The sequence below is a fragment of the Quercus lobata genome, chromosome 10 (genome assembly GCF_001633185.2).
Source record: "Quercus lobata isolate SW786 chromosome 10, ValleyOak3.0 Primary Assembly, whole genome shotgun sequence".
Classification (NCBI taxonomy): domain Eukaryota; kingdom Viridiplantae; phylum Streptophyta; class Magnoliopsida; order Fagales; family Fagaceae; genus Quercus; species Quercus lobata.
The window spans coordinates 20,221,762-20,243,856 of record NC_044913.1 but is presented as its reverse complement, the minus strand read 5'-3'; the positions used below and the strand labels follow the sequence as shown (position 1 = coordinate 20,243,856).

The window sequence follows — 22,095 nt, the reverse complement described above, 5'->3', positions numbered from 1 at the left end:
ATAAACAATGAATGAAGAAATACTATTTAAATGAGATAGAGAATGGGATAGAGAATTTGTTGGAAGTGTATTTGAAAAAGTGGGTAGGTAAAAGCTAAATGTCACTGTTCATTCTCCAAACAATATAAAAATTTGTTGAAACTGCTAGAGATGCTCTAATGGGTGCCCTAGCAAATTCCAAGTTTTCTATGGAGTTGAGCGATAGATAACTTTTTTGATGAAGAGCAATAGATAACTAGGAATTTATTTATTTATTTATTTTGATGGAAAAGAAGATTTTATTGAACTGAGAAACAAAAAACAAACAAAGGCTAGCTTAGTCTTTCCTTCCTAATTTCATAAGCAAAACAAAGAGGACAACTACCCCAATCAAAAGAACCAAAAAAATTACAAGCTAGAGACCACTTAGCTAGAGAATGAGCTGCCATATTAGCTAGCCTAGGAACCCAAAAGATAGACACATTAGAATAAGTTACAAGAAGAGATTGCATGTCCGCTAAAATTGAAGCAATTCTCCAAGGCGTGGGCAAAATCAGCTCATGAATAGCATCATGAAAAATCTTAGAATCTGTCTCAATAATAACATTCTCAGCCACTTTGCAGCCAAAGAGAGAGCCCATCTCATAGTTTCAACCTCTGCCTGGAGAGGGAAGGTGGTTTTCACTTTTTGAGAGCAAGCAAAAGCCAAATCCCCTCTCCAGTCTCTAGCCACCAAGGCTAAGGATGAATAATTTGGACCAATAGCTGCATCAACATTAATCTTAACAGATAGACGCTTTGGAGGGGACCAAGTCTGCAAAGGAAGATTGATATTTACAGATGAAGTAGCAACCGGTCTAGATATTTTAAATTCCATAAATAACTTCCAAACTCTAGCTACTAGTGCATCACATCTGAAGGGAAGGTCTTCAAATATCACTTGGTTTCTTAGCTTCCAAATTCCATCACAAAGAATGGCTCCAAATAACAAGAGATCATTCTTTTGACTAAGTTGGTTGGTAAATGGAGGTGAACACAAAAATTGAATGAAATCCACTTCCGAAGAGAATCCAAAAGAATCCATTCTCAGCCCCCATTTACTATTGAACCACACTACCTTAGCTACTGGACAAAGAGCAAAAAGATGAAGAAAGGTTTCAGTTTCCAACCTACAGAGAGGACAATAAACATCACCAATATCAACAAACCTGCTTAGCTTATCTTTGGTTGGCAAGCAACCTTCAGCAATCCTCCAAATCATCATTTTGTGCCTCTCAAGGAGTTTAGCTTTCCAAATACAATTCCAAAAGGGGTCAATATTATGATGCATAGATTCCCTACAACTCCAATAAGCCGACTTAACAAAAAATTCCCCAGAGCTTGTGTAAGTCCATGCCCACTGATCTTTGTTACTAGTTAGAAAAATAGGAATTTTCAAAATAAGATCAACTGTGGGGTTTTCAAACCACCAATTTAATTTATGAACATCCCAACCAGAAAAATCAGAATTAAAAAGATAAGAAACTAAAAGAATACCATTCGAGTCAACTCCATTCTTTGGAGTAGGAATGAACCCTTAAAGATCTGGTACCCAAGGATCCCCTAAATCCTTATGGAATTACCATCCCCCACCAACATGCAAGCTGCCTTAGAGATGAGATGCTCAACACCTGACAAACTTTTCCAGACTGGAGAAGCCTTACCCAAGGAGCAGTGATTTAACCAATTGTGTCTTACCTTATATTTTGCCTTTAGAACATTGACACATAGACAATTTTTACCCGACAAAATCCACCAAGCTAATTTGGAAAGAATGGCTTAATTGAAATCCCAAAACAATTTTTACCCGACAAAATCCACCAAGCTAATTTGGAAAGAATGGCTTGATTGAAATCCCAAAAGTTCCTAAAACCCAAACCACCTTCCTTCTGAGATCTACATAGAGTAGACCAAGCAATAGGAGTCCAGAAATGGCCTGACTCCATTTTGGGGTTCCACCAAAATTTGCGAACCATTGAATCTAGTTGATCACATAACTTCTTGGGGAATTGCAAGGCAGCCATAGTGTATGTCGGAATAGATTGTGCCACAAATTTAATTAGAGTTGCTTTCCCTACCCATGATAGAATCCTGCCCTTCCAACTACTCAACTTGCTTTCTAGTCTTTCTTTCACCAACTTGAGATCATAGGACCTGTTCTTGGATAAAAATAGGGGAACTCCGAGGTAAGTGATACTTTGGGGAAGGGAATTAAGACCCTAGCAACATTTTACTTGGCGCAAAAATTTAATATTGACTCCTTTTGATGGGAAAACACCAGATTTTTCTAAAGTGATTATTCATAGGTCGAAGATATATGAATTTTCAGCTTACTCTCTTGGTTGCTGAGTAATATATAAAAAGTATGGTTAACAAGTGTGGTATTTGTTATAGACAATTTAAAGATAGTTTTGATACATATTTTATGAGAAATATAAAAAGTTGTCAAAAATTTTAATTACTATATTTTTTTTTCCATAAAATTTTTTTAAAAATAATTTTTAAATCCATATTTTTAAGACATTCGTTAACTTTTTACTTATAGAAATTGGTATGATTGGGATCTTTCTAAAATATATTATTTTGATTATAGACATAATAAATAAATTATAAAAAACTGATAGTTTTTGTTTAAAGATTTTACTAACATGTGCCCTAAAGACACACAATAGTATACAATTTTTGAGAAAAGTTTTATCGAGAATTGAAAAAGTTTTGACAATTTTTTCAATTCTTAATAAAATTTATTTAAAATAAATTTGTTAATGTATGCTATAAGGGGATAAATTGACTAGACCATTTGTTTCGTTACATTTTTTTATTGTTAACCACACTATTGCAGGATTTGATTCTTTATTTTTTTGATTAAAAAAAAAAAAGGTCATGGAAGAGAACAATGGGTACAACTCTACGTAATCATAGATTATATAGGAATTAGTTTTTTGCAAACCTATCAAGATGTACTCTACATTGGTACAATCTGTGTCCTTCACAAAGTGATGCTTCACAATATGGAAGGTACAGCTGCAAATGAAAAATGAAAAGCTACCTTTGCATAAAATCTGTCCCTAGCTATTTTACTTTATTTCTCTCTACAAGATAGTCAAAGACAGGTACCGTACTTGATCAATAGATCTTTTTTCTATTGCGGTCTGTGGAATGTCGGTCTCAACGGAAATACAATTGGTGGCTGCAGGTGTCTAATTCCAGTGGGGGATCTTATGGCTTAAACTTGATACATACAAGTTCAAAAAGGGGCCAAAATATTATTTTTAATCCATAAAATATAGCTCAAAATTCAATTTTCTTCCGAAAAATTATGTACTTCTGAGTCTGTCTAGTTTTAAGAACAGAAAATATTTCTCCAAAGTTCAATTTTACGATTGCCCCACATTTCTTAAAATATACTTCCAAATCATATAAAATGTTTATTCAAAATGCTTGGTGAAAAGAATAAAGATAAATTAATGTTATGATAACTTCCTAAGCGAATAATTAAATAATAATATTGTACTATGATTATAATTATTTTGGGAAAAAAAAAATTAATATTGAGAAAAGTGCATGCATTGAAAAGTTGTTATTTAGGCGTAACTTTCAAAAAAGTAAATAAAAGTTTTATACTCATTCGCTTCAAAAAATTAGGTAGTGTTTATTACACATTTATTTTTTGAACAACTAAAATCGAGAATTAAAAATAAGATTCGATCCTGTTCTCGATTTCTGATTTTAGCTATAAAAAGAAAAAGAAAAAGAAAAAAAAAGAGTGTGTATATGTGTGTGTATATATATATATATAACAGTTTTTATCTTGAAAATATCTTGAAAAATTAGTGTGATAATAGTGAGGTGAGTCACATTGGTTCAGTCATTGGCGAAAGGTTTTTCAAGCCTTAGGGGCCCCTACCTTGCTCTCTCCTTATACCAGGGCACGTGGACGTACGTACGGTTATCACATTTTAAATTTTGCGCAAAGAGCAAGCATGAGATATTTCATATTTGTTTATTTATTTTCTACCATTTTTTATTATAGAATTTCAACATTTTAATAATAACTCTTTATCATTAGACTAAAATACCAATTAATTTTTGATGTAGGTGAGGATTAAACTTCAAGCCTCTTATACAACCATCTGAGACTTTACTAATTGAGCTAATTGAAATCTACTATTTTCCACGATCTTATTCACTTGGGTTATGCCATTTTGGCCATAGTTGACGATAATTCACTCATTTATCGGCAATTATATATTTCCTATTTCAACTAGTGGCTTTTAGATTATGACAAACGCGTATATGGACTTCAAAGTTCAAACAAACCTATATTGTGTGGGTTACAGACTCAATTTTGTCTACCACCACATACTTTGTCATTTATTTTACCACAATTTATGTGTGTCGATATATCTTATATTACGTACACATGCAACAGCTATCGCCTACTGGTATTTAATAAAAAATAATTCAATTATTATTTACCATGTTTAAATTATGGTAAAGTATGTGTCTCTAGACTTTTCTATATATATATATATATATATATATATACATGATAAACCTTATTTGTTAGGAGTGTTTTACAATGTGTACGTGAGTTTATAATACTAATACCTTTACAGCTTGTTCAGCATCTTGCCTAACATTAATTAAAGTGTCACACAGAGAGAGAGAGAGATGGAGTTTATAGTTCTGACTCTTCTGAGTCGTTAGTCTTGATAATTTTCGTCAGTCACTATGTGTGTAAAGAAGTCAGTTCTTTGATCCATAACTTGGTTCAAATTTATAGAATATTTATGAGTACAATAAATGTGCATTATGATTTCTCATATATATATATATAGTATTTTTTTTTTTTTTTTTGAGAATGCATGATTTCTCATATAATTGTAAGTTTCAGTAATTAAATTTATAATAGAATCTATTATTCATTTGGGTTATGCCATTTTGGCCATAATTGACGATAATTCACTCATTGATCGGCAATTATATAATTCCTATTTCAACTAGTGGCTTTTAGATTATGACCAACGCGTACGTGGACTTCAAAGTTCAAACAAATCTATATTGTGTGGGTTATAGACTCAATTTTGTCTACCACCACATATTTTGTCATTTATTTTACCACAATTTATATGTGTGTCGATATATCTTATATTACGTACACATGCAACAGCTATCGCCTACTAGTATTTAATAAAAAATAATTCAATTATTATTTACCGTTTCAATAATTAAATTTATAATATAATCTATTATTCACTTGGGTTATGCCATTTTGGCCATAGTTGACAATAATTCACTCATTGATTGGCAATTATATATGTCCTATTTCAACTGGTGGCTTTTAGATTATGACAAACGCGTATGTGGACTTCAAAGTTCAAACAAGTCTATATTGTGTGGGTTACAAACTCAATTTTGTCTACCACCACATACTTTGTCATTTATTTTACCACAATTTATATGTGTGTCGATATATCTTATATTATGTACACATGCAACAGCTATCACCTACTGGTATTTAATAAAAAATAATTCAATTATTATTTACAATTTCAGTAATTAAATTTATAATAGAATCTATTATTCACTTGGGTTATGCCATTTTGGCCATAGTTGACGATAATTCACTCATTGATCGGCAATTATATATGTCCTATTTCAACTGGTGGCTTTTAGATTATGACAAACGCGTATGTGGACTTCAAAGTTCAAACAAATCTATATTGTGTGGGTTACAGACTCAATTTTGTCTACCACCACATACTTTGTCATTTATTTTACCACAATTTATATGTGTGTCGATATATCTTATATTACGTACACATGCAACAGCTATCGCCTAATGGTATTTAATAAAAAATAATTCAATTATTATTTACCATGTTTAAATTACGGTAAAGTATGTGTCTCTAGACTTTTCTATATATATACATAATAAACCTTATTTGTTAGGAGTGTTTTACAATGTGTACGTGAGTTTATAATACTAATACCTTTACAGTTTGTTCAGCATCTTGCCTAACATTAATTAAAGTGTCACAGAGAGAGAGAGAGAGAGATGGAGTTTATAGTTCTGACTCTTCTGAGTCGTTAGTCCTGATAATTTTTGTCAGTCACTGTCTGTGTAAAGAAGTCAGTTCTTTGATCCATAACTTGGTTCAAATTTATAGAATATTTATGAGTACAAAAATGTGCATTATGATTTCTCATATAATGGTAAGTTTCAGTAATTAAACTTATAATAGAATCTATTATTTAATTTCTGTGAGAAGAGAAAGTACATTATGTTTCCAAACTGTCAAATAGTTACCCAACTTCATTCTCCAAAAAAAAAAAAAAAAAAACGGTTACCCAACTTGGTTTCTTTTTTTTTTTTTAGGAAGAGTTACCCAACTTGGTTGGTTTGGCAAATTCTGGGTTTTGTTTTTCTTTTCTTTTTTAAATAAAAGGAATGGTCTCTACCTGCTCAATGGCCTCCTATACTTTTCAAAAGGCATGTTGGTGAGGAAGATGGTATCTCTTCTAAGGTTAACCGAGTTCAACGAGGACCATCCATGATCCAATGAATACAACTACCAGGGCAAAGCACGCAATTATGCAATTCATACAACAAGCATGTGAGTACATGAAACATACACGATGATAATTATTAAATCAATTAACAAATAATTGCAAGAAAATTGAGATATTAAGCCTGAATTGAAGTCTAGTTCTCACCATCCCCAGTAGAATTGTCACTATGAGAACCGCAACCCAAGGGGATTGAGATTTTTGTTACCGATCCCCTGGATAGCAATCTATATATATAGGTAAAGTTTAGATAAAATTTAATTAGATTCTATAATTGAAGTCCAATTTTGTGTCATATATATGTCCTAAATTATCTATTTTTAGAGAGTTTTATTTCTTAATTTTGGAGCCAAATGTAGGACCACATCATGAATATTTATCTAAGTGAGTTATTGAGTACAAAAACTAAAGAGTCTAGAATTAATGAATTGTAAAAAAGAAAAGAAAAGAAAAAGTGTTTCACGATATCAAAAATTAAGAATTCTTAAGAGATTAAAAAAAAAAATATGGACGATTTATATTTTCTACCTAATAAGACTCTTACTTGATTTTCTAAAGAGTTAACAAAATATAAGAATGACTATATATCAATAGTATTTAAATTTTATATATATATATATATATAAGAATTATACTATGCATCTTATAGTATATCTTTTAAATATATTTATACGTATGCATAGGGTTACAAGCAGGGGATGCGCGAGAGGGGACAATTGCCCCCCCGGCTTACACAAAAAACACCTTAACTTATACTTACTACAACCTCCTACCTACTTTATTTTTGGGTAAAAAAATAGTGACTATCCGATTAGATAATTGAACATTAATCAAAACTATATCCCTTAACTACTGAGAAATTTCATCTAAATAAAAGTTTTCTTCACTCACACTTCATTAAAAATTTAGCTAATTTAAATGCCACTCTATTTCTTAGTCTTGAAACAGAGCATAGTTTCTAATTTCTAAATGAACCAAGAGTGCTTTCATGCCCTCAGTCCTCCACTAGCATGCCTTGCACAAAAGCTTCATGTGTATCATAAGCTATCACTAGAAGATGAAGCATATTATTCAATTACTAGCGACTTTGACGAAGCTTGGACTATGGAGATTTAATAAACCAGGCATAATGGAGTTATGAATGCCCAGGGATGATTCCTAACGGGTTTGTTTTTGGTTTGAGTGCTATAGGGTGTAGCCAATATAAAATTATTGGCTTGACACGGAAGCATAGTGTTGTAATATCATTAGTTGCTAGGAATTTGAAGCTAACTATATAATAAATATTATATTATAGATTCACACATTATATTTTGAGCATTTTTTTATAAGTAAAAATTTATTGTTAATAAAATAATTTGAGCATTTTATAAGTCTTCATTAATCAAAATTACATAAAATTGAACATCATTTCATTCATTACTCGATTTTTGACTTTGAAAATTGATGCTCATGTGAGCAAAAGTCTTTCACTTTCTCTCTCTCTTGTGCATTTGTTTCTCAAAAAAAAGTGAGTAAAAGTTAAATAGATAAATACAACAAAATGAATATACTTTCTTTACATGATAGTTTAAAAAAAAAAAATTCATTAAAAAATTATTTAATATTCAAATGAATAAATTTTAATTTTTCAAATTTGTGTCAAATACTATATATTCATGATGTGCATAATTGTGAGTTATTCATAAATTTGCCCCCCTCCCCCCCTCCCCTCAACTTAAATCCTAGCTCCGCCACTGGTTACAAGTTAGTTCTCATAATGGAGGAATATTTGACAATACATATAACTTTGAATTGAGTGATTTACATATGAGATTGCTACTTGAAAGGGAGGAAAAAAAAAAAAACCACAGAAAATAAATTTTGCACATAAGGAAATTTACAAGCACATTGGCTTAATGAAAAATAAAAAATAAAGTGTTTATTTCTCAATTATAGTCTAGAAAATTAAAAAAGAAATTACATTGATAGGGCTAATTTACATCCTTTGATTTAAATTTGATGACTATAAGTAATAAGATGAGAATGTGTTAGGTACCTATTTGACTCAATTCGAAGATCAGTCGATTAAGAATTAATGGCCGAAGTAATTTGACCGAATAACAACATTCACAACAATAATAAATCACTTCACTCGCATACCTTTAAGTAAAAATTAATGAGAATAAAAATAAAGCAAAAACTAAGAAATGATTTGGAAATTGCATGTCAATTACATTTCCCAACTTTTGCAACCACTAGTAAGTAGTAAATACATTTTATAAAAGAAATCAAAATTTATTATCAGAAACATGCATAGGGTTTAATAGATAAGAACTCCTACAATCACCATTAAGCAAAATTGTCAAAATCGGAATCTTTCATAGAATCATAGGAGGTAGGTGGGATCATGAATCGTAGGATCGGATCATAGATCGTGGATCGTAAGATCCTACTTTATTTGAGGGAAAAAAAAAATCGGTATATCAAATTAAATAATCATATAAATTATATATTCATTCATTTAAAAAAAAAAATTTGCATCCATTTGATGTAATTACCGTATATCACTACATCCATTTGTAAGCATCATTTATAGAAACCAAAAATCTCAAAATGTGACACTCTATTGGATGTTATTTTTCATTTATCTCCAACTAACATTCTATCTCTCTACCTTATAATAGCAAAACTAGGTCTATTAGAATGTTATTTTTCATTTGGGTCTAACTAAGTCTTCTATCAAGTTATAGAAGATTATAAGAAATTAGGATCATTTGGGATCATTAGAATCGTACAATCCTACAGATCTTAAACGATCATAGCGATCCTACCAAATATCCTTGAAAAATCCAAATCGTTTTAAGCAGGTGGAATTGTAAAATCATAGGATCATAGAATCCAAATCAAAATTTTGACAACCAAGCCATTAAGTACATTATACAAGAAATCAAAATTTGTTACCAGAAACGTGCACAGAGTTTAATAGATAAGAAATGTAATTTGTAATAAGACTCAACATATATTCTAAATTGAAAATTATTCGTGTGTAATCAATGGTCAGCAACATAAAGAAGCAAAGCGATTAAAAAAAAAAAAATTAAGAAGCAAAGCACGTGACCAGATTTTTGTTTTTTGATAATGACCAGAATTGATTCTTGTTGGTTTCATTTAGGCTAGATACGACCAACAATCAAGAATTCTAATAGTGGTGAAATACTCAAATTGTCTAATTTTGGGCATTTGGTATTTCTGTGCCAAGAACATTTTTATGTTTGCTTTGTCATTTAGAGAGCTTCCAGAATTTTGAATGAATAAAAAAGTATATGAAAAAATTTAATTCCAAACATGTTTAGAGCCAATGAATCCAACACCCACTAAAAAAATTAATATGATTACATATTTTGAAAACTTAACCGTTAAATTGCATATTTTTTATGTTCTTAATATGCATGTCAAATTTTGTTCCAATCGGATCTTATTTACTATTCGATCTACAAACTTATTTTTTTACACATAATCTTATATCACAAAAAACTTTAAATTTAAACATTTGTTGATACACATAGCTATCGATCTTTGATTTTTAAAAATTTTGTAAGTATGAAAGATATGCGAAGAAAATGTAATATAATGATGGATTTGTGAAAATTCACATCTAAGAAAAAGATATTGAGTGGTATTGCCAAATATGTTTAAAACTAAACTTTATCTAAAAATTGATTGCCTGTTTTGTTTACAGGAATTAATATGAACCAACTAATATATCTTTTTCTCTCCTACACAGCACAACCCTTATACCCTAGTCCCATAAACTATACAGTATTCCAAGCTAATGCAAAATTTTCGAAACCATGGTCTATCTCACAATTTACAAATGTCTTTGTAAGTAGGTTCTCACAATTTAGACTTGTAAAAATCCATCAACAATTTTCTTCCATGGATCAAAAGTCTTGTAACTCAACTTTTTAAGGGAGATATTCAAAATGTAAATATCTCCTCCCTATTATAACTATCAACTAAGTTATAAAAAATAAAAACAAAAACAAAACAAAAGAGCTGTCATGTGCTTGTGAGTACATTGGTCAAAGTTAAAATTGCTTAAAATTGCTTAATATTCAATTATTTATTTTTTAATTTTTTAATATTACACAAACACAATCAAAAGAAAGAAAGAAAGAAAACAAAGGTGCACCCATAAATCATTTTAGTTTTTTGAGAATCCCTATAAATCATAATTGAGAATCTAATATTTGTTCCATCTTTTCTAGCAAGAATATGGTGTTTTACAAGTGTTGGGTGATGGGTTCCACTGCAAACAAACTAAAGTTCACGTGAAATGCAGGAATTGAAAAAAAAAAAAAAAAAAAAAGAGCAAAACGGAGATAGTCGGTTAGATTATAATTTTGTGGGGGTAACAGAGCCTCTCTGTTTTTACTTTTTAGCCACAAAACATTATAGATGTAAAATTGTATGGTTGATCCAAATATTTATTTGAACAGGAACAATATTTTCTAGGTGTGGACTGGTTAACATATGTATGAATTGCCCTCTTTTTTGATAAGATGAAATAAACCTCTCATTTATACTTAAAACTTTTCAATCTATTCTGTCCGTTTTATGATGATTTTTTTTTATCATCAGGTCAAGACATTAATTAGTTTTTGGTGTATGCGGGGTTCGAACTTAGATCTCTTATTTAGTAAAAAAAAAAAAACTTTATCAATTAAGCTAACTGTAAAGTATTGGTCTGAGTGGGTTCTAGTTAGCTTAACTGATAAAGTTTTTGATGGTTGTATAAGAGATATGAGGTTCAATCCCCGCCTACACCAAAAACTTATTGGTGTCTTAGTTTGATGATAATGAGTAAAAAAAAAAAAAGTAATGTCTTGGTCTGAAAATAAAGAATGAAATCATTAAAAGCAGATGTTATATGTTAAAATTCTATTAAAAAAAAAAACTATAACCCACTATAACCATCATTTAAGTAAATTAATTGATATAAGGTGTTTAAAAAATAAATTCCCAAATATTTTTTCAAAATAAAGCTATTCATTTTTCCCCTTAAAGGGAAAACATATTTTAGGAAATAAATTTTTTTTTTTAATATAAGATAGAAATTTAACTTTGATCTAATCTAAGTGTACATGTGTGTGAAACTCCCTTTTAAATACTTGAACTCTGGCCCTTATCTCTCATGCTCCACAAATACTTATATTTGTAGAGTGACTACCGCACTAAAAATGTGTGGTAGAAAATGTTTAACCCTTGCTATAAGTTGGATATTTTTGCATGTTATAATAAATGTAAAATTTGGTACCATGCTTCTTTAATGACCGTTGAGGATTTTTCAATAACTTAATAATAACTTTAATTCAAAATATGTACATTTTAATTTAATCACATAAAACACTCAAATATAAAAGAGGAATAGAACTGAACTCTAGCCATGCGGGCATGCACATGGTGTCGGTGTGAGTGTGATATAAATAAGCCTATTAATTACCATATTATTAACCTAAGTTGAGGACCATACACGTGGACAAATTTGAGCCTTTTTACCTAACTAATAATAAAAAGTCAAAAGTACACGTAAATAAAAGACTCGAACAAAATATTTTAAAAGAAAAAAAAAGGTTAATAGTAGTTTAGTGGTTTTGGGGTCATATCAATAGTTTAAGAAATATTTTTTAATTTTTAAACAATATTATTTATATTTTTACTCATTTTTTTACCTATATATATTTTTTAAAATTATAAACAATATTATTAAAATAACGTTATCAAATGCCTTTTTTTTCACAACTCATTAATAATATTATTTTTATAATTAATGAAAATCACAATTGACCAAGTCAATAATTATTATATTAAAAAAAATTATTATGAAAATTTTTGTGTGACACTAAAACACATAGTACAAAATACAGTAAATACTACAGGGAAGATCGTTTTCGGAGTCTTTGTCCTCAAAAGTGATATATCATATCATATATGCTCTCATTTTCATCTATCAAAGATGCTATCCCCATGTCGTTTTAAACCCAACACCCCCCCCCCCCCCCCCCCCGCGCCCCCCACACACACAAAAAAAAGCAGATATGATCCCCACACTACCATGACTTGTCAAAGATTGGTGAGCTACACCATTTTTCTTCTATTTATCTCATGTTGACAACATTTTACAATAAAAGTCCAATTATTGAGATTAACAGTTGCTCTAATAATATTGTTTAATAGAACATTTAAAAAAAAAATTGATACTAATTTTATGAAAAATATAAAAATTAAAAAGCAGTAAAAAAAATTAGTTGCTTTTTTCTTTTTTTAAAAATATTTCATAAATTAATGTATTTAGAGTATCCATTAACTTCAGTCAAAAAAAAGAGTATTCATTAACTTTTCCATATTTCATAATAAGTCTTAAGTTGTAAATGATCATTAATTCTAATCATGACCCATTAATGACATTATTTTTTTTGTACACCTATTACAGTTTTTCCGCGTAAAATTTATTGTGAAATTATTATCATACTTAAAAGTCTAGAGAATTCCATCCCAAAATAAAAAAGAGAGTTAATAACGCGAGCGGTGATGCCCAGTCACAATGAGAGAGCGCGTAGACACGCGCGAAATTGACAAGATAGGGAGTGTTAGCGTTAGGTATGGCAAAGGTGGGTGTTGCAGTTGCAGTTCTTAGTTGTGGGGCCTGTCTTCTAGATCCCAACACAAAAATGGAGAGTTTTGAGTTTGGGTTTGATTGTGCTTACACTTACACACTTGGCTTGGCTTTGGTGGACATCACTCACTCACTCTTCAATTATTCATTGCTAATCTTGCATGCCTATTGGACACTATTGCTTTGTGATGGCGATGGGGGCTACTTACCCCCAACCCTTTGAGCTTTTAATATCATTTCTTTTGCTACTAGGGAAAATTCCTTTTTTCTCAATTTCTCACCATCTTCACTAACAAATCCACAATTATCATGTTTTATATTTCTAGAGGGACCTTGGACAACAGAAAGGGAGATATGTACCAACACAAATTGAAATCTTGTTAGCCCTTGTCTGCTACCACTAGGCCATCTACTGCATTCATATATCGCGTTTATATTTCTTTTTTTAACTATAATCAATCTTTTGTTTTATAATAAGGATTAGGTGTTTATCAAAATTTTGGCTTTTTTCTTTTTAATAATTCTATAATTGGGATAAAGGGAATTTAAATCTTGAACATTTTCATTAATAATATATAAAAAATGCTAGTTAAATTACAGAATTCTTATTCTTGAACAGATAAATTGATCCTTGAAGATGGTCATTTTCTAGGAAAAAGAAAAAAAAAAAAAGCTTTTTTCTTACATAAAAAAATTTTGAAATTGATAAAAATGAAATTTGTATTGACTAATGTTGGTGCCACAATTCGTCTATGTGACCAGTTATGATTGGTGGAAGGAGGTTTCTACATGGACTCATTAACACTCTTTCACTAATCACAACTTGCCACATGAGCAAGTTGTGGTATAAATTATGTCACAAATTGTGGCAATAGTATAAGTCAATTGTACACTATTGATATCTTGTCAATCTGATGAAAATTTTTCACCATTTCTAATGATTTGACATTTGACAAAACCTCTGGAAAGGAAGAAAAAGAAAATTATATAATGATCAAGCAAAAAAAAAAAATATTAGAGTAAGAAGCAAAGAATAAAAGAAAACCCATTGTCTTTGTTCTCCCACACATTTTTACTTTCTTTAGATTTGGACACGTTGCAAATCCCAATATTCTTGAAACTCAATCAAGAACCAAATTATAAAAGGGCTTTTTTTTTTTTTTGGGTACTAATTATCAGATTAAGACCAATTAAACCTTCAATAAGTACATAAAAGTTTACAAATTAAATCTTAATCAAAGACAGATTGATAGGTTTAAGGTTCAAATCACACCCATAATACGTGAAGGTTACTATGCTATAAAGTGTATAAGCCAAGTTCTGATTCAAATCTGTTAGCTATATTTAAAAAGAAAAAGAAAAAGAAAAAAAAAAAAACTTGTCCTAGACTGTGGAAATTTCAATTCTCTACTTAATAAACAAGGCAGAAACAAGTTAAAAACTCTTTAAATATTTGTAGTTCAACTCTCTCTCTCTCTCTAAAAATAGCAACCACCACAACCTCTTTCATGGAGTTTGGGACACACTAAAATCTCTTTCACAAAGAGTTCTGTCTGCCATAGCCCCACACTGCAAAACCACTATTCCAGTACATTGGTAAAGTAACCTCTCTCTCTTTCTTATCATTTAAGTAACTTTTAGTTTGTTTTGTTTTTGTTTTTTTTTTTAATGAAAAAAAATTCAGCTCAATGAATAGGTTTCTCATTCTAGTATCTGAAGTGTGTTGTTGCTTCTACTCGTTCCTTGTTTCCACTTATTAAGTATTTGCATTGAGGATCCTTACCTATTTACTGGTTTTATTCACGTGGGGTTCAGACATTTCTGTAGCTTTTGTACTGTTTAGTTATCTGGGTCTGGGTTTTTGTATTATTGGTTCTTTGTTTTTTTTTGGTCAATCCAATTGGGTTCTCAGGCATTTAGATTTCCTTGACTATGAAGCTTCAAGTATGGGAATTTGTGAGACTTTTCTCTTTGTATTGAGTTTGGCTTTTTGTGCCTTTTTTTTTTTAAACAGTACTTATCAAGACTTTCTATTTGTCACTCATATTTAGTTTTATGCACATTTCTGGACTATAGGAGATTGAGATTTTACTTTGTTTATGGCTGAAAGTGCATGAGATTTTTCATTTTTGTTGCGTGAACTGAAGTGGGTTTGTGTGCAGTCTCATAAAACTGTGATTCTGTTGCATAAAAATGGAGTCTTGGAATTGCGTTTCTGAAGGGAAGGAGTTTGAATCCGATGAAACAATTTTACCTACTAATAATTCACTCTCAAGAAGTAAGAATTGCTTGCTGGGCTGGGAATTGAGAACCCCATGTAGTTTTGGCAACGACTTGTTAGTCTCAAGTCAACAAGCTGTTGAGAATCAGCGATTTGGGGAATTGGGTTTTCCAGAGATGATTGGGAGACAACTAAACCACAATTCCACTAGTGAAGTTGTGAGAAGTAGTAAGGTTGGTGGTGAACATGTTGTTAATCCGGTTATGTCTATGCCAAATGGATTTTCTGGCGAAGATGAATCCACTTCCAAGCTCTCAAGCACTGGGGCGGACTCAAATAGTAGGGATTATTCGTTCATTGATTTGAACCTTGGGCGCCTTGCTGATATTAGAGATGCTCATAATTCTAAATTTTCTAAAGGAGCTCCCATTTTGTTATCTTCATCTGAATCATCTTCACCTGCAAAGAGAGTTCGAGCATCCAGTATGCATTCACAAACTTCCTTCTGCCAAGTTTATGGCTGTCATAAAGACCTCAGCTCTTCTAAAGACTACCACAAGAGGCATAAAGTTTGTGAGATTCACTCAAAGACTGCCAAAGTTATCGTGAATGGCATTGAACAGAGGTTTTGTCAGCAGTGTAGCAGGTATCTTATGTTTCTTTCTTCAAGTCCCTATTTTTCGTTATGATTATCAACTGCTGAGTACTAGACTTCAATCTTAGAATGCATTTCCATTTTCATGTCCTTTTGGCTGTCAAAAGGAGCCTTGAGAAACGTTGAGTTTTTCCAATTTTGTTTCTCAGCACAGAATTCTAAAATTTGATTTTCACACATTACTTTTCACCATTTGTTTTTCCTGTTATCTTTAGACCATTTAATGTTTCCTTCTTTTTTCTTCCATAAAAGGTTAATGTCTCCTAACCTCTTAAGTTCCTTCAAAGAATTATTGTTTTAGGTTAATGTGTCCTAATATCTTAAGTTTAGAATAGACCTGATCTCGTTTTCTTATGTTGATGGCTTAGATTTTCAACTCTAGACATGTTTGGAAAAGATAAACCTACAATTTTGGAAGATAGCTCATTTTGGTTATATACATTCAATTGATCATAATTTAGTCCTGTTAGTCTAGAACTTGAATCTAGTTCATAAATTATTGTTGGTGCTATATATGGTTGCTCTAACTGTTAACCATCCAGGTTTCATTTGCTGGCTGAATTTGATGATGGTAAGCGTAGCTGCCGTAAACGCCTTGCAGGCCACAACGAGCGTCGGAGAAAGCCTCAAGGTATTCACACTGGGAGGGCCGGGAGATATCTGCAGTCATATAATGGTATTGATTAAAAATTCTCTCTAATTAGAAATGATTCATAACCAACCCACCCCCCTCCCCCCCTTTTTCCTTTTGTGCTTAATTGGACAAAAAAAAAAAAAAAAAATCAACTCATTCTCATGAACTAAATTTCTTGAATCTTCAAAATTTATCATGGTTTTGTATTGCTTTGAAGATTTTTATTTTTTATTGTTCAAAATTTGAATGGATTTTCTTGGATTAATTAGAAAACCTGCTTGAGGGTATCGATTTCATTACCTGTTAAATGAAAGGAAAAGTAAAGGAAAAAAAGTGGAGAAGAGAAAACAGTCTGTTCCAACTCTAGGCGTTTGACTATTTGTTATCACACAATTGGTCTAATAGAGTGCAGAATTTCATTATAGGAGATGGCATTTAGAACTTCCAGCTTTTGCTTCTTCCTCTTTTCTGTCTCTAATTCATGAGTTATATTTGTGAGTTGGTTTATATCATGCGATTTTTTTTTTTTTTTTTGGTACTTGATACATCTTAAACTTAAGGGGTGTTTTTTCCCCCCAACTCTTATATACAAGTAGATATATAACTTAGCAATCTCTAATAGTGTATTTACATTATTAATATTATATATTTTATTCATGTTGTCCTTTCCTGGGAAAACTGGAGTGTAAGCTACTGAAATGATGAAAGGTTGTTGCTACACTATATTGAGTGTTATGTGAATTAAGCTTTGATATCTGAATTGGGCAACAAACTAACCAGAAGTATTTTTACTCACAATTCAGTTGATCTAGTCTCTCCAAAGGACTTGAATGTCCATTGTTAAATTACCGATTGTTCCAAAAGCTTAAGTTATTGGGATATGGTAAATTTAATAATTTAACCAATACTTCTAACACTTCCCCTCACATGTGGGCCAAAACTACCTTTTAATAGGTAAGGCACAACACGTGGAAATTTAAATGGGTGGTAGAGTGGAGGAGATAAGGATTGAACTCAGAATCTCATGCTTTAATATCATGTTAAATTACTGATTGTCCCAAAACCAACACTTCTAACATCCATAAATGACATTTCTATATTGCTAATTCAATTGGATATCCAGCAATAACAAATTGATGGAGCATTGCATTTACCCCATTGCCTCTCATTGAAATCTAAACATTTTAATAATAAAATGTCCCCTAATTGGGTCTAAAGACCTAAGCTTATTTAAAGCTGCTTTCCTCAATGTCTTCCTTTCTTTCTTTAGAGGGTCAATTTCCTGGGCCATGATAACGAAAAATTCTTGTTATGGTTATACATAACCACTTCCGCGCAGCTGAAAGGATTCTGTTATTTACACCCATCATTCCTTTAAACTCAAGCATACAAGCTGCTTATTAGATGTCAAGACTCCCAAGTAAATGCATCAACTAGTTGTTGGGGACTTAAGGTTGTGGGAACTAGCATCAACAATTGCAACTGGTAGAGTTTTATTCTATGTTACCTAATTTTAATTTTGCTGATTGCCTGATATGGTTAAACTTAAATTTGTATGTTCCTAGCTCAAAAAAAAGACTTACATTTGTATGTTACCTACTTCTATCATATATAAATCAATATTTAAGGCATCAATGGTGGACCAAATAATTTCCATAGCATCTGTAAACACAGGAATCGTTTAGCCGTTTCCATAATGACAGGATAGTCCTCTTGTTCTCTAAAATCTCTCTGGCCCTTGCTTAATTAATTTTGGTTCTGTTTGTTTGACTATGAGGATTTTTTTGTTCAGTTCTGATTGCAAATTTTGTTTCTTGTGAAGATGGATTCCTGAGTCCCCATTTTTATTGTTGCAGTCTTCTTGTATTCTTAAAATTATTCTTTTAATGTTCTAATTTTCTGAAGACATTGCAGGTAGCAGATACCAGGGAAGTCCTTTAACAACGACATCCTTTGTTTGCCAAGAGATCCCCCCTAGTGGTCTTTTTCAACCTGAGAAATATGGAACTAGTGACTGGTGTAGGCATATAAAAATTGAAGGTGGGTCTGATTATAGGCCTATGACAACCTTTCCTATTACCAATGGGAATCAGCATTCAAAATCCCTCTTCCCTACCTATAGTATAGAAAAACAGTTTCCCCCTTTTCATGACAGTGGAGCTAATACTACAACAGGAAGCATTTTCAGTGAGAATGTTAGTCAATATACACATGATATAGGAGGCCAAAATTCTAGCTCACGTTCTTTTTTCCAGAGCACCTCAGGAAGTGAAGACTTCAGTGTTTTTGATGCAGCATCAACCGCTCAAGGATTATCGGGAATTTCAGACTCTGGTTGTGCTCTCTCTCTTCTGTCATCTCAATCACAGAACTCTTCAAGCCATTCATCTGGAATCCCCATGGCTCGTCCATTGATCATGCCAGGTAGCCACCCCCATTATGGCATGAGTCAAGTCTCCGAGAAATTCATAGGAGTAAGCTCACAAGCTTCCCCTAGTGGAGCGTCAAATAAGTTCATTTCATCAGAAATGAATTCTGCAGAAGAGAATCACCTTGGTCATGTGTTTATATCTGATAGTAGTGATGCTATCAACCTTGAAATTACAGATGGGATCTTCCAAGGCTCTGATTTTTTGCATTCCAGCAATCGCCATTCCTGTGAAAGTGGACCTACCATTGACTTGCTTCAATTGTCATCAGAACTCCACCGAGTGGAGCATCAGAGGCAATCCTTGCAGGTTAAGCAGGAAAATGATGCTCAGCAAGCAAGGTATATGAATATGTCCCTTGGAAATTTTAATTTCTATGTTTCCACATGACTCAACAACTTGAGAATTTCCTTAGGAAAATGCTCCTCCTCACTGTTTACCTTTAAAATAATATGTTATTACTTGGGTAGAAAGGGGATTCTATGGTTCGATCAGGTTGACTTCAATATCAGTGGTTAAAGCTAATCATGGTAAAATAAAGAATAAGAAAAAAATAAGATGGGTAAATAACCGTTGGAGAATGAATTATAATGCTTAAGCTGATGACTGGACAATCTGATCTATTCATAAAACTAATAACTCTGAATGCATTGCTTGAGTATAATTATTGTATTTGAATGATGTTTGACACAAGTAAGATGGCAAGTTTCAAGAATCTGTATGCTATACTGTGTATTTAGGCATTGCATGGATAGCATCTTGGCAAACATCACACGCTACTGCTTGGGAAGACTATTAGTTATAGGCAAATTTGTGTTTAGTAAGACCTTTTAAAATTACTATCATGAAATGGTAAATATTTTCAGCAAAAGAAGAATTGTTTCTCTTCTGATTGGCATGACCACACTTATGCCTATCAAATACACAATCATCAACAGAATTGGTGATATATCACCAGACCCCTACTACTACTATCTCAACGCATGACAACAAACAACATTATGTGGGGAAAACAATAGGAAGGTAAGTTAATATGTCACTTCCAGAATGTCATGGTGCAACTGTAGTTATGAAAAGCACAAGTCTCTCATCAATATACTATAATTTTATATCAGATTATATGTTTGATTTTTTTTTTTTCCTCTTTTGCTTACAAAACACTAATTAAAATCACATCAAGATTGTGGGAATCGTTTGAAATTTGAACTCCGCAGTTGTGGTTGCATAAAGGAGCCATGAGATATTTCTTTTTGTTTATTTTACACAACTGATGATTATATCACTGTCACTAGTGAACTTGGACCTGTATTAGTGAGAATTGCACCATTTTATGACTTGAATAAGCTGAATTTACAGTTCATTTTTAGTGCACTCGTTTAAAACATTCCTAAGTGCAATTTTACCATATTTAGCACTTTTTTTTTTTTTGGGTCTTAGGGACTGAAAGGTTGCACTTGTATTCAGACAGGGAGAAAGGAATCATAGAATGCTGCAGAACATAAGGCAACCTAAATTGAAGAAATAACATGGATGGATGTGCTAAAGAGAAGCAAGGGAGAAGTAAGAATATTTTAAATCATTCTTTAGAGTGGCTAACGAAGTTGTATAAGCCTGTTAATTCAATTAGGTAGTCATTCTTTAGAGTGCTAATGGCTCCAAAATTGAAAATTTCACCTGTATGAGAAGTGTGAACTGATTAGGCCTCTATAGTCCAATCATTTTTAGTTTTTGAAATCCTCTTAAAAAATGGCATTACAACTCTAGTCTTCCCACTCTCAAGCATTAGTAGTTTATTAAATAATGAATAAAATTCTCATTCCCACACTGAACTGTTCTATTTCATACTCTACCAATTGTAGTAAGTCGTGTTTAAATTTTTTTTTTTTTTTTTTTTAGTATTTTTTTTTTCACTTATCAAAAAAAAAAAAAATTAGTATTTTTTCTTTTTCATTGTAAAGTTCAGATACTTTATAAGGAAACAAAAAAGGTCATGTTATACTCATAAAGAGTAATGCTAAAGATGCAAAAAATTTCACAGTACTTTCTCAACTTACTAAGATGAAAAGTTGTGATGGAAAATTATTTTCACATGGGTTCATAACAATTAACACCATTTTTATTAAGCATCAATCTCATCAATATATATCTAACAGCTATGAAACTTTTTGTCACTAGATTTGTTGATTGCCACAACACTATTAGTATTGCTTATATGTCAATTTTGTACCCACACTAAAAGTTCTCACATTGAACTTGTTAATTTACCATATAAAATTTACTATTTTTTTCATGGATGTCAAGGCAGTATGTTATGATTGGTGTACAATAAAAATAAAGTCAATGGTGGACTTATTTAAAGTACTAATTTCAATTCGCTATCTACTTATCTATCACCTAAACAAGATATACTTTATTTTGTTAGGCGATAAATACAATATATTTGAACATATGGGATATAATTCTTGATAATTTTTTTTTTTTTACTATCAGGTTAAGATTTCAGTTGATTTTTTGTATAGAAAAGATTTAAATCCAATTCTCTTATATGATGACAAAAATTTTTAACCATTGAGTTAACTAAACCCATTACCACCTTAACAAGTTAGTGAAAAAATTGGTATGCTAAAATTATAATTTTGCTACTAAAATAAACAACCATGATATCAAATCTGAGAAATCTGATAGAATAACCCAAAGAGCAAAGACATATAATACTCACCGTGTGCTCAAAATTATGACATGAAGTTCCTGCAAATAGCAATTCGTGCTGAGAAAATTAATAGTCGATGAAAATTTTTAAAAGGGAAAAAATTAAAACGAAAATAAATTTTAAAAAATTCACAATTTACTGTACTGTTTCCATTTTCTTCAATTGGGAGAAAGGAAAATAAATTAAAAAAGAAAAAA

General features: G+C 31.4%; 1 protein-coding gene across 6 annotated transcripts; it reads left to right on the top strand.

Annotated features, from left to right (window-relative positions):
* Window positions 1–14,693: 14,693 nt before the first annotated feature.
* Window positions 14,694–21,016, top strand: LOC115965568 (squamosa promoter-binding-like protein 6). Of its 6 annotated transcripts, none has more exons than XM_031084828.1 (5): window positions 14,694–14,845; window positions 15,412–16,116; window positions 16,668–16,756; window positions 18,674–19,529; window positions 20,653–21,016. In XM_031084828.1, exons 2-5 carry the CDS (start codon window positions 15,443–15,445, stop codon window positions 20,711–20,713), a joined length of 1,680 nt encoding a protein of 559 aa, XP_030940688.1. In that variant the 5' UTR covers window positions 14,694–14,845; window positions 15,412–15,442; the 3' UTR covers window positions 20,714–21,016. The 6 variants fall into 6 exon arrangements, with proteins under 6 accessions (XP_030940688.1, XP_030940686.1, XP_030940685.1 ...); XM_031084826.1 differs by having other exon boundaries at window positions 18,665–19,529; XM_031084825.1 differs by having other exon boundaries at window positions 14,695–14,845; window positions 16,668–16,801.
* Window positions 21,017–22,095: the final 1,079 nt, after the last annotated feature.

Coding starts and splice junctions, on each gene's coding strand:
- LOC115965568 (XM_031084824.1), top strand. CDS start 15,443: ATGGAGTCTTGGAATTGCGTTTCTGAAGGGAAGGAGTTTGAATCCGAT. Junction 16,117..16,667: donor TTTTGTCAGCAGTGTAGCAG/GTATCTTATGTT, acceptor TTAACCATCCAG/GTTTCATTTGCTGGCTGAAT. Junction 16,802..18,664: donor ATATCTGCAGTCATATAATG/GTATTGATTAAA, acceptor AATTTTCTGAAG/ACATTGCAGGTAGCAGATAC.